General features: G+C 37.9%; 1 protein-coding gene across 2 annotated transcripts in view; it reads right to left on the bottom strand.

Moving 5' to 3' along the window:
* Positions 1 to 1565: 1565 nt before the first annotated feature.
* ANXA3 (annexin A3) overlaps positions 1566 to 12050 on the bottom strand; it is a 47834-nt gene continuing 37349 nt past the window's right edge. For both annotated transcript variants that reach the window (XM_041759750.1, XM_041759751.1), the window contains exons 11-13: positions 11388 to 11446; positions 9942 to 10064; positions 1566 to 1955 (exon numbers count right to left, since the gene is read on the bottom strand). In XM_041759750.1, the coding sequence (XP_041615684.1) occupies positions 1896 to 1955; positions 9942 to 10064; positions 11388 to 11446 (242 nt within the window). In that variant the 3' untranslated portion in view covers positions 1566 to 1895. The remainder of the gene's footprint in view (positions 1956 to 9941; positions 10065 to 11387; positions 11447 to 12050) is intronic.

Here is a 12050-nt window from a genome sequence, read left to right as displayed (position 1 = left end):
TAAGCATGAGACTTTTGTAATCTGGCCTCTGGTCACCATACCCCTGCCTTGTTCTCTGAGACCCCACCACATTAACCGTTGGGTAGAGCGGTGCACAGTGTGCTAGTTTATAACGCTGTGACTTTGCTAGTGTTCTTAGCTATCTGCAGAGCTTCTATTCTTCTTTTTACTGGTGCAGTTTGTGACCTCTGATAGGATGAATTACGGATCCGGCCTCCATAGCACTTTTCTCTTACACGATATCATTTCTCTCAATGTACATGGTACACACAGTGTTGTGATTATATGCACATCTCTCTCTCCCTAAACAGGTTTTAAGCTCTTTGGCAAAAGCAGATGGGTCTCAGTCCCCTTGGTGTATCCAATACATACTTAGCATGGAGTTTGGCATGTGGTAGATGATCCACATGTTCCTGTTGAAAATGTCTGCAATGCTGTCATGAGCATTTTGATGTTGTTTGGCAGTAATAATAACATGATAATTGAACACTTACCTTGTCCAACCACAGGGCTAAGTGCTTTGAAGGCATTATCTTATTTAATCTTTTAAAAACCCTAAAAGAGGGACCCCTGGGTGGCGCAGCGGTTTAGCGCCTGCCTTTGGCTCAGGGCGCGATCCTGGAGACCCGGGATCGAATCCCATGTCAGGCTTCCGGTGCATGGAGCCTGCTTCTCCCTCTGCCTCTGTTTCTGCCCCTCTCTCTGTGTGACTATCGTAAATAAATAAAAATTAAAAAAAAAAAAAAACCCTAAAAGAAAGGTAGGTGCTATAATTATCACCATTTAATACACGAGAAAACTTCAGTTGAGCAGGGTTTGGTAGTTCCCAGGGTCACAGAACCAGGAAATGGTAAGGCAGGAAGTCAAAACCAGATGTGTTGGACTCTAAATCCTGGTGCTTTCCTTCCTGTATGCATTTTGGAAACACTAGAACAAGAAACAATTTGTTGGTCCTTCTGAAAGGCCTCAGAATGTTTGCCAAAGGAATCATTAATTAAAAGCTCTGGGCTCCTACATCTCTGTTTCTATGGCTCACACATTTATCATTTCTATGCAAGTCCAGACTAATAACTCCAAATGCACAGTATTACCTTATATATTTCATATTAGTTAAGATATTTCATCTTAAGTTGCTGGCAAAAAGAACATGAGGAATTTTTTTTAATGCATAGTTTTACAAACTTATTTTAGAGGAAAAGCATCTTTAGAGAATTGGTTCTACATACCCATTCTGGGAAAATAGAATTTAGCATGAAATGACCACAATTCATGTTTGCCATTCTGACAGGAAGTGGTTAGATTTATAGTTCAGCAGATGAATTCTAAGGGCTGAATAACTTCTCCTGCACTGCCACTCCTATAGCTTGATCACAGCTAGAAAGAGCAGGCCAGGATTACACAGCTTCATTCTATTTCTTTCTTAAAGATAAATGTAATTAATAAGGTAATAGATAAATTAAGGCAGCAATACCTTTTATTAAAAAATGCATTTTAAAATACCATTAATTGTTGGCGATCATGTACAAAACAATGTTGGCATATGTTAAAAACAAAGACAAATTTCCTTTCATAAAAGCAAAACTTTTATTGACTCTGATTACAAATTTAATGTGTTAGAATTCTACAAAGATTCTCACTTCCTAAGCAGAAAAATAATTTGTATCATATTAGCAGATCCTTAATACATTTAAAAATTTCATTTATGAGTTACTACATGATGCTGAGATGCTCTACTATAATCACTTTTTGTTGTTATTATGGAATGATGAAAATGTCCATTAGGAAAACAGTTTGCTGTTTACACTTGCTTTTACTTTAAACTCTGAGAAAGGAGTAAGCAGACTGTTGGAAAGGCCCGTCGTGGAGCAGTGACCTTCGGAGATTATGTTCTTGACTCAGTCATCTCCCCCACAGATCTTTAAGAGCGTGAGTTCATAGTCTCCAGAAGTATCTGACTATAAGGAAAAGGAGAGAAGGACAGACATAGCATAAATAATGAAAGAACCGTAAATGAATGAAATCCCACAGCTCTAGGTGATTCTCTGGGGGGAGACTCATGACCTGGACCATTTAGTAAAATGCACCTGTAATTCCATTATTCATTCATACCTGAGTGTAATTATTCCAGCCTAGCATCTTCTTTACAATACATAATGTTTAAATTCTTCCTGATTCATTGCAATTAAATTTCAATTTAGGTTAAAAAAAAATAAGATTGCAGGATGCCTGGTGGCTCAGCCGTTGAGTGTCTGCCTTTGGTTCAGTGCATGATCCTGGAGTTTCAGGATTGAGTCCCACATCGGGCTCCCTGCATGGAGCCTGCTTCTCCCTCTACCTATGTCTCTGCCTCTCTCTCTGTGTCGCTCATGAATAAATAAGTAAAATCTTAAAAAAAATAAAAATAAAAAAAGATAATAAATAAGATTGCATCAATTGTGTGACATTATATAATACTACTTTTCTTTTTTTTTTAAGATTTTATTTATTTATTCATGAGAATACACAGAGAGGAGAGAGAGAAGCAGAGGCACAGGCAGAAGGAGAAGCAGGCTCCATGCAGGGAGCCTGATGTGGGACTCGATCCTGGGTCTCCAGGATCACACCCTGGGCTGAAGGCGGCACTAAACTGCTGAGCCACCGGGGCTGCCCTAATATTACTTTTCTAATAAAACTTTAAAAATGACAATTTTAATAATACTATATTAATATTCATCATATGCTTGCTCTTCTAAGGGTTAACTACTTTAATCTTTTTTTTAAAATTTTTTTATTTTTATTTTTTAATTATGATAGTCACAGAGAGAGAGAGAGAGAGAGAGAGGCAGAGACACAGGCAGAGGGAGAAGCAGGCTCCATGCACCGGGAGCCCGACGTGGGATTCGATCTTGGGTCTCCAGGATCGCGCCCTGGGCCAAAGGCAGGCGCCAAACCGCTGCGCCACCCAGGGATCCCTTAACTACTTTAATCTTATAATCCTTTTAACTCTATGCAGTAGGTGCCCTAAGTATGTCCATTTAATGAAAAATGAGAAAAACAGAGGTTAGGAAACTCTAAATCACAAAGAGAATAAGCAACAGAAGTAGGATTCAAGCCAGATAGCCTGGTGCCTTAACACCATACTATACTGCCTGATTTAAGAAACTGAAACAAACTACACTCCCAAAGAGTATACTTTCCAGTTCCTTTCCTCTAAGCTGCCAAAATACATCTTGGTTCAGAACAGATATCACGTGAGTTTGAGGCCTAATGTACAAAGATGCCTGTTTGCCATGCAAAACAGGTAAAACTTTTGCATAGCATTGGTGGTTAAACTTGGCTTTTAATCTAGACTGCCTAAAATCCTCACATTGTTCTTATTCTCTTCAAAGCAACTCAAACAGTGAGCACTTCTGATCGCTTAAGTTTCACATCAGGATAAATATGAGAGTTAGTAGTAATGCAAAGGAAGGCATAAAGAAGGATCATTTAGAGAAGAGATTATGCATTGCTTTCATAATGAGACACCACAGGCATTACTATACATTCTCCTGTTTTATACAGATTGCAGCTCTTTTTCTATTGGTTTTTCTAAGTCTTGCTCTACCATATGTAATAATCTCTGAAACTGCTGATAAGCCAACAATGCTCTACTTGTGTATTAAAACAGCTCCCGTTAGCCATCTCTGACCAAGCTGTAAACAATTTTTAGCAGTTCTATCAGTTAGGCAAGAAAATACATCCAAGTAGCTTAACAGAGCTATATGTAACTTCTGATCCACTATTGATGCTAAACAAACGTCCATCCCTTCTCCTACCTCTATACATCTTTTTTTTTTTTTTTTTCAAAATCAGCAAAAATAAAATTTAATTGTGCGCCGCAGGTGTGGGCAGTCCGTCCTTCCTTGGGAAGGCCCACCAGCCGTCTTGAGGGAAAGCACCCCTGTTCTTCCTGCAGACGGGCGCCTCAAGGACCCGGATGGCTGGCCCCTGGGGTGGGCCACCTCAGCCCGCGGTAGGGGGTTGGATCCGAAGAGGCAAGGTGCACAATGGAGGCCCCCGGCACTTTCCGTAGGCCCTTGGCTCCCTCCTCGCCGCTGCGGGCTCCAACCCTAGGCCAACCCTAATTAAGATTAGGCCATATTAATTGCTCTCAAGAAACTAATTGTCTCTATTGGTGTGTTTTTAACAGTGCCACCAACAATTCTCTCTTCTCCCGACTTTGATCCCATCTTTTCATCCTCTACATTTAATCCATCCTGCTGATTGTTTCTTTGCAGTGTTTTTTAACTTATTCTCTCCATTCTGACCATGGCAAATCTACTCTAGGCTCACATCTCTTGTCACTAGTTTCCTTGGCTCTAGATTCATCAACTGTATTCTCCAAGGTGTTAATTCTTATTGCTTTGTAAATCAAGTCCAATGGCCACCATGTCCACCAAGCCCTTACTTTTTCTGTAAGTAGTCCTGGCTTTTCCTTTTTCCTCTCTGGCATCCTTACATTTGTCTTCTGCAGGCTCACCCTCACCTATCCAGCCATTAATTGTGAGTAATGCTTAAATCTCAATTCTAAGCTTTCTTCTCTTCTTAATTTATATTTTCTCCTTAGAGGATATCATTCATGTCCAACTTTCAGTAACATAATTGACTCTGAAAATATATCTCATACCACTAGCTACTGACCTGACAATTCTACTTACATATTTCAAAGACATTTCTAACTCAACGAGTGCAAAACCAAACTCATGAACTTTCTCTCCCATTCCCCAAAAAGAAAAACAAGACACAAAAACAAAAACCTAAAGCCTAACCTTCTTGTAGGTCTTAGCACCACTATCTGATCCCAAGTTAAAAACCTGGGAGTCATCCTTGACACCTTTTTTTTTCTTGTTCCTTACACCAAGATATCACATCAAGTCCCCGAAGTTTTAATTTCTAAATATCTTTTGACTTTTTGTTCTTTGCTCTCTTTGCATTAGTACTTTGCATTACTCAGTCATAGCAGCTCCAGTATGACTAATAAAATAACTCAGTACCCCTAAATCTCTCCTTTCTTATGTCCAATTCATTCCCCATGGTCACAGGGATCTTTTCAAAATGTACTTCTGATCACGACACTATGCACTTAAAATTGAAAACTCTTCAATATTCTTGGGCTAAAGACAAGATCCTTAAATATTGCCAAAATGGTTTTGGGTGATCTGGTCCCCCCAGCCTTATTTTTCATCATGTCTCCTTACTATGAGGTCTTTCCACTTGTAATTCCATTTCCTTTTGTTAGAATGCTCTACTGACTCTCCGACCTGACAAACTTTGTCCACTCTTTTTCAGATCTGAATAATTTTCTCATAGAAGCTTTTCCTATAGGTTGTCCTCCTATCATATGGTCTTATAGCACAGTGTCTCTTTCCTTTATGTTTAACATAGTTGTAATTTTACATTTATTTGTAATTCCATAAGGACAGGAAACTTTTTTTTTTTTACTTTGCTTGTAATGATAACCCTCAGTAAGGCACACAATATGCATTCAGTAAATATTTTTAATTGAATGGATGAAATACAAATTCTGTGGTCTCAAAACTCTTTTTTAACTGAATTCATCTTGCCACTCAGATTTTATTTTTCAGTATTCCCCAGGGTGGACCCCCAAATCGATCTAGTGCCTTACTACTTCTTTCTGTCCTACTCCTTACCATATACACATTCCTAAAGCATTCACCTGATCCCTGTTGAGCACCATAGCACTTGCCCCACAGGAGGCACTCAACACAAGCTTATTAAACCTGAAAGGTAGGCTTAAGACTCATTTCCCCAGGAAACATTCCCTATCTAATCCCAAACTTCTTTACTTTCAGTTCCTTCATTACTATCCTCTGGATTGCATAAGCTAGTATTTAATTGTATGTTGTTTCATATTATCTTCTTCTAATTGTTTTTTTTTATGCTCATCTCATCTCTACATGGACTATGAATTGAGGATGGCTATTATGTTTTCCATTAAAAGACCCTGGAGGGATCCCTGGGTGGCGCAGCGGTTTGGCGCCTGCCTTTGGCCCAGGGCGCGATCCTGGAGACCCGGGATCAAATCCCACATCAGGCTCCCGGTGCATGGAGCCTGCTTCTCCCTCCGCCTGTGTCTCTGCCTCTCTCTCTCTCTCTGTGACTATCATAAAAAAAAATAATAATAAAAAAATAAAAGACCCTGGAATTGTGTTATTTATTAAATAGCTACTTAATTTGTTGCTCAATGAAATCTACCAAGAAAATGAAATTTTGTATTAATATCTTACTATTAAGTAATAAGACAGACACAGTTGTTTTTCACCTACTTTCTTTCTCTCCTCTTACCACCCACACCCAACTGTTATCACCCGAGAAAGGTGTTAATGAACAGAGAGAAATGTCTAAACTACAGGCAAAAGAGGAAGACAAAATGAAAGGTCAGGTAATATATGAAATGGTACTCTAGCTGCTGAATTATGGAAATTTAAGCATCAAAAAGATCCTATTTGGGACCCTAGGTGGCTCAGGGCATGGTCCTGGAGTCCTGGGATCGAGTTCCATACCTAGCTCCTTGTGGGGAGCCTGCTTCTCCCTCTGCCTGTGTCTCTGCCTCTCTCTCTGTCTCTCATGAATAAATAAATAAAATATTTCTTTTTATAAAAAGATCCTGTTCATCAGTATTGAAAATGTAACGAGATTACTTGATATATTTTAATAATGTACCTTTATTGTTTGTTGCTTCTTGCAATGTGATTTATGCTTTTGTTGTTCAAAAATTTGTTCCTTGCTTCTGGGTCACAAAGGTAATTCTTGTATTTTCTTGGACTAACTTTATAATTTTATCTTTTATATATTGTTTTTTAGTTCATCTCCAGTTTACTGGTGATATGGTGTTAAGTAGGATCCAGTCTGTTTTTGCTATAGAGTCAACCAGGTTTCCCAATATATTTTTACTAAATAATCTGTCCCTCCCTTACTGATTTATGGTGCCCGTTCTAGCCTATATGTTTCCACAAACAAATGGATTTGTCTCTGAGGTCTCCATTTTGTTCCATCGATTCATTTGTCTGTTCTTAATCCAAAACTACATCTAAAACAATTAATAATCACTTTGTACCATGTCAGTCTCTAGTAGGACTATCCCTTTCCCTATCTTTACTCTTTGTATTTAAGGTTGATTAGTCATGAATCTTCATTCTTTCATATAAATGTTAGAGTAAGTCAATCCAGGTCCTCAAACAAATCCAGCTGGAATGTTGATTGAAATTGCATTTGATTTATAGCTTACTTTGAGAAATAACTGACATCTTTATAATAACCTATCACATCACTCAAGTGAACTCTCTCTCCATTTATTGACATATGTTATGGTGTTCATAACAGTATTAAAGTTTTCTCCACCATTATGTAGTCTTGGTCAAGTGAATTCCTGAATAGTTTATGGTTTTTCATTTCTATTATGAATGGTATCTTAATTTTGTTGATATAGTATAAGAAATGCTGTTAATTTTGATAGGTTGATCTTTATCTGGCAACACTGCTGAATTTTTATTACTGATGATAATTTATAATTCCTGCTGATTTTTCTAGAAAGATGATTGTATTTACTGAAAATAATGAAAGCTTCAACTCTTCCATTTCATCTTTACACATTTTTTTCTTCCTATCCAGTACTCTCTAGGCCCCCTAGTCCTCTCTAAGACAGTACTAAGGTATATTAGTATAGTATTTATTAGTATGTAGGAAGTATTATTGTTCTGATCCCTATCTTAAAGGAACTATATCTAAAGTTTCTCCACTGAGTTTAAGTATGTACTTGCTATAATATGTTGGTATGTAAGCTTTATCAATTTAAGGAGGTTTGCTTCTATTTTTAATTTGGTTAAATGTTTTTTTCTTATAATAAATAGGTATTGCTCCCTTTCCAAAAACTTTTCCTACAAAGACTGAAATAATTATAAAATTATCTTTTATATGTATGGAATGTGGGCAATCACATTAATTTTCTGATGCTGAGTCATCCTTTTACTCCTGGGTTAAACCTCACTGGATTTTGATGTATTATTTTTTAATAAACTGATACATTCAGTCAATTGGCTCTTTGCTATCTATATTCATAAGTGAAATGAATTTGTCATTTTCTTTGTCCTCTGTCTTTGGAATCAAGATTATGCTAAATTCGGGGCACATGGGTGGCTCAGTCAGTTGAATATCTGCCTTCAGCTCAGGTCACAATCCAGGGATCTTGGGATCAAGACCCATGTTGGGCTCCCTGCTCCGTGATAGCCTGCTTCTCCCTCTCCCTCTGCCCCCCCTCCTGCTTGTGCGCTCTCTCTTTCTCTCTGTCAAATAAATAAAGTAAATACAATCTTAAAAGAGATTATACTAAATTCATAAAATGAACTAGGCAGCTCTCATTTTTCCTGCCTTCTGGTACAACTTGCATACGATAGGAATATCTGTTCCTTCAAAGTTTGGTGAAGCTCACCTGTGAGTCTAGCAAATCCTGGGGTTTTTAGGAAGGTAGTCTTTGACCTCCTTTTTAATTTGTTTCATACTTATTGATCTAGCTGAAGCTCTTTTTTTCCCTGATCCAACCTTAACATTTCATTTTTAAAAAATGTACATTAGGTGATAGAGATGAGGAAGCCTCATGCAATTTTATTTTTTTTTCCTCACACAATTTTAAATTACAAACTGAATTCTTCAGCAATGAATTTTCTTTCCTATCAAGGCACCACATAGCTGAGATGTATCCTAATATAATAAGCCTCAATTAGCCAGCCACCGAGGGAGGGAGAACTAATGGTTAATTTGATTTTCTAGTTTGCTGAGGGTGAATTGAAGACCTTCTTTGTGATTCAACCTTGTTACTGGCAATCTTTATAAAATATAAGAGTCTACTTTTCTGCCTTAGATATAGTACAATATGGTTAATGTTATTAAATTTTCCTGTGTTGATTGAAACTATTTTAATGTGTCAGAATTGATTTAAACTGCATTGAGTATGAGTGGATGAAATCTGCGCTAAGCCTCAGGCACAGTCTGAGAGCTGCCTTTTTTGAGTAAGTTCTCGATTTCAATTTAAGCATGTATCTCCTCCTGCAAAGATTTAGCGTAAAAACAAAAGTTCCAGTTGAAAGAAAAAAAGGATTTGTTTTGATGAATGAATCTAGTTGATTAATTGATGTGCAAAGGGAAGTCCATTGGTAATATTTACCAAGATTACACGTGTCCTTTACATCTGCCTCAGCAATCCTGCAAACTTACCAGAATTTATCCCTTAGATACACTTGTGCCTTACGGAAATGGGTATGCATATCACAGCCCTGCTTACAATAGCAAGAAACTGGAAACATTTATTGATATGGTGGGTGCAAATATATAAATAATGGAGTGATATGCAGCTGTTAAAAGAATGAGAAAGTTCCTATTAACTGAAATGAGATGAGCTCCAAAGTACAGAACCATGTTATCTATATTTTGAGTAAAACAAGAGGAAATTTAACTCTGAAACTAATGTGACATTGCCTGAAACTAATGTGACACTGTATGTCAACTAGACTTCAGGTAAAAGTAGGAAATTTAAAACATGTATTTTGTTTTCCTTCTATTGTCACAAATAAAAACTGAAATAAATAAAAAGACTAAAAAAAAACTGTAATATAAAAAACAGGTAGATGACTTACATACACAATTCACAAAAGAAGAACAATTAGTGGCCACTAAACCAAAAAAAAATGTTGAGTATCTATTATGTGCCTGGGATTTTAGAGTTAAAAATAATCACTATCTTTAGGAGACATTTTGTTACCACTATTTTAAACTCAGAAAACACATTTATACATTGACAGGGAGAAAGAAAACTCAGTCACGTATCTCTATGTTTTAAGGATTATACAGAAAAGTGGACGAATAGAGAAAGGCAAAATGTATTTCACTATTTTTAAGATAAAACTTACTTTAATTGCTGAATATAGGGAATAGCCATAATGCTTCTTAAACTCTGCTCGAATGTCCAAAAGGTCAATTTCTGATCTGGAAACCATTATTCGGTTCAAAGTAAACTCATCAGTTCCAGCACCCTGTTAAGAAATACAGGTGTCCACAGTACAAATCTCACTGGTCACAAAACAACATATAGATCTGTATTTATAGGAAACAGATAATGGTGCACAAAATATTTAACCACAGTGACTCTTCTTCACTCATTTGTCATCAAACTTCATCATTCATATAGTCAAGAAATATTTATTGAGTGCTTACTCTGTGCCATCACCATGCCAAATGCTGAAAACAGAAATGAGATATCCCTGCTAGGCTTCCAATTTTGTAAAGAATATGCCACATAATCCAACATACAGGAAATCTTGGGTACTATTGGGGTGTGTGTTAGGAGGGCCTAAAATAGATCAAGGATTGGGAAAGGTCTGCCTCAGCCTGAAGTAATCAACCAGATGAAGGAATCTACTACCTGCCAGACACACTTCCATGCACTGTGTATATGGTAGTGAAGGGCACAGATTTATCTCTATTTGCATGGAATTGACATTTTAATGGATAGAGATGGACAGTAAAGAAAGTTAACACATTATTAATAAGAAATATGAAATGGGATGTGACCAAAAGAAAGCCAATCAACCTGTTTAGTCAGGAAAGATCTTTCTCAGAAGAGATGAGCCACAGGTAGACCTGGAGGAGATACGTTCCAGGCAGAGAGGGCAACAAACACAAAGACAATGATGTGGGAAGACACTTGGCATGGTCAAGGACAGAAAGAAGGCCAAGGTGGCTGAGGCACAAAGGATAAGGATTAGCAGGAATAGTAGAACTTCAGAGAGTCGGGCAAGGCTAGCTCCTGTCAGGGCTCCCCACTGAAGTGAGTGAACACAGGACAGAAAGCAGCCTTGGTGGGTAGTGAGGTGAGGGACATGAAGCGTTCACTTTGGATGTCACTTTGAAGGCACATGTGGACCTCTATAGGAAATGTCCAGTCAAGAGACTGAAGAAAGCATTTTCTCATGTGCCAGGCTCTGGGCAAGGGCCTGAAAGCCAGAAAATCCCCTGTACTAACAGACCTCACCATCTAGCAGCAGTAACAGACATGAAAGTGCAGGATTTCTATAGAACAAAAGGCTACCAACTCCATTTGTTTTTTTTTTTTAAGAAAAGCAACTGGAGAGGCCACCAGACCTAATGAGTCAGGCTTGAGGTTTGGTGTTCTAGAACAAGTTTTACTGACTACTCTCTTTACTATCTCTAGAATGATTAGGATACTATCAACCTACGAGACAAACAAGTACTCCGAGGAGGAGGAAAAGGACATGAAATTCCATCAATATTATGCAACTTCTTTTCATATTCTCCTTGAGGGGGACTAGGAATGGATATGAAATTTCCAGACCTACCTTTAAAGCTTGATGCAGTCTTGCAGCCAAAAAGGCAGGCATGTTTCTGGCACAATGAACTGTTATAAAAAGCAAAGTAATGTTCAATTTCACTTAATAGAAATTGAGTTAATCTACGGTAGTATGTTTTTTAAAAAGATTCTTTGAGTAACCATCCCACTCCACCGCCCTCATCACTACTGGCTTTTATTTAGAATGGAGAGGTGAATGCTTCACCTGAATTTCAAAGGCTTATCACATCATTTTTGCACAGACCTTTAGCACATTATCTTAGCTCATTAGCTCATTATTAACTCATTATCTTTAGTCATGGGGAAAATATAATTACCTGCCAAAGAAGCTCCCACAGCAGCTCACTCATCTCCAGAACCCAGACACACCAACACCTACACTTACATCGATAACTCCCTAGGGTGTACCATTGCTCCATTTCTAGCGTCTTCTACTGCTGATAAATAGCTTGGGCCCAAAGACCTATCCGCTTATATAACGGTGTTTGTGCCTGCTTGTTAACCCATATGTCTCCTGGACCAGCTTGGGTCTGTGACTGGTTTTCTGTGCACTACACCCACTTAGCTTGGCCAAGAGGGAGGAGACCTATGGTTCTGACCTGGGCTTAGCTTTGGGAGCTACTGATATCTTCCAAAACTAACCAAATATGGT

This window comes from Vulpes lagopus, chromosome 6 (assembly GCF_018345385.1).
Source record: "Vulpes lagopus strain Blue_001 chromosome 6, ASM1834538v1, whole genome shotgun sequence".
Classification (NCBI taxonomy): domain Eukaryota; kingdom Metazoa; phylum Chordata; class Mammalia; order Carnivora; family Canidae; genus Vulpes; species Vulpes lagopus.
The sequence above is the reverse complement of the archived record's forward strand: the minus strand, read 5'-3'. Positions and strand labels throughout refer to the sequence as shown.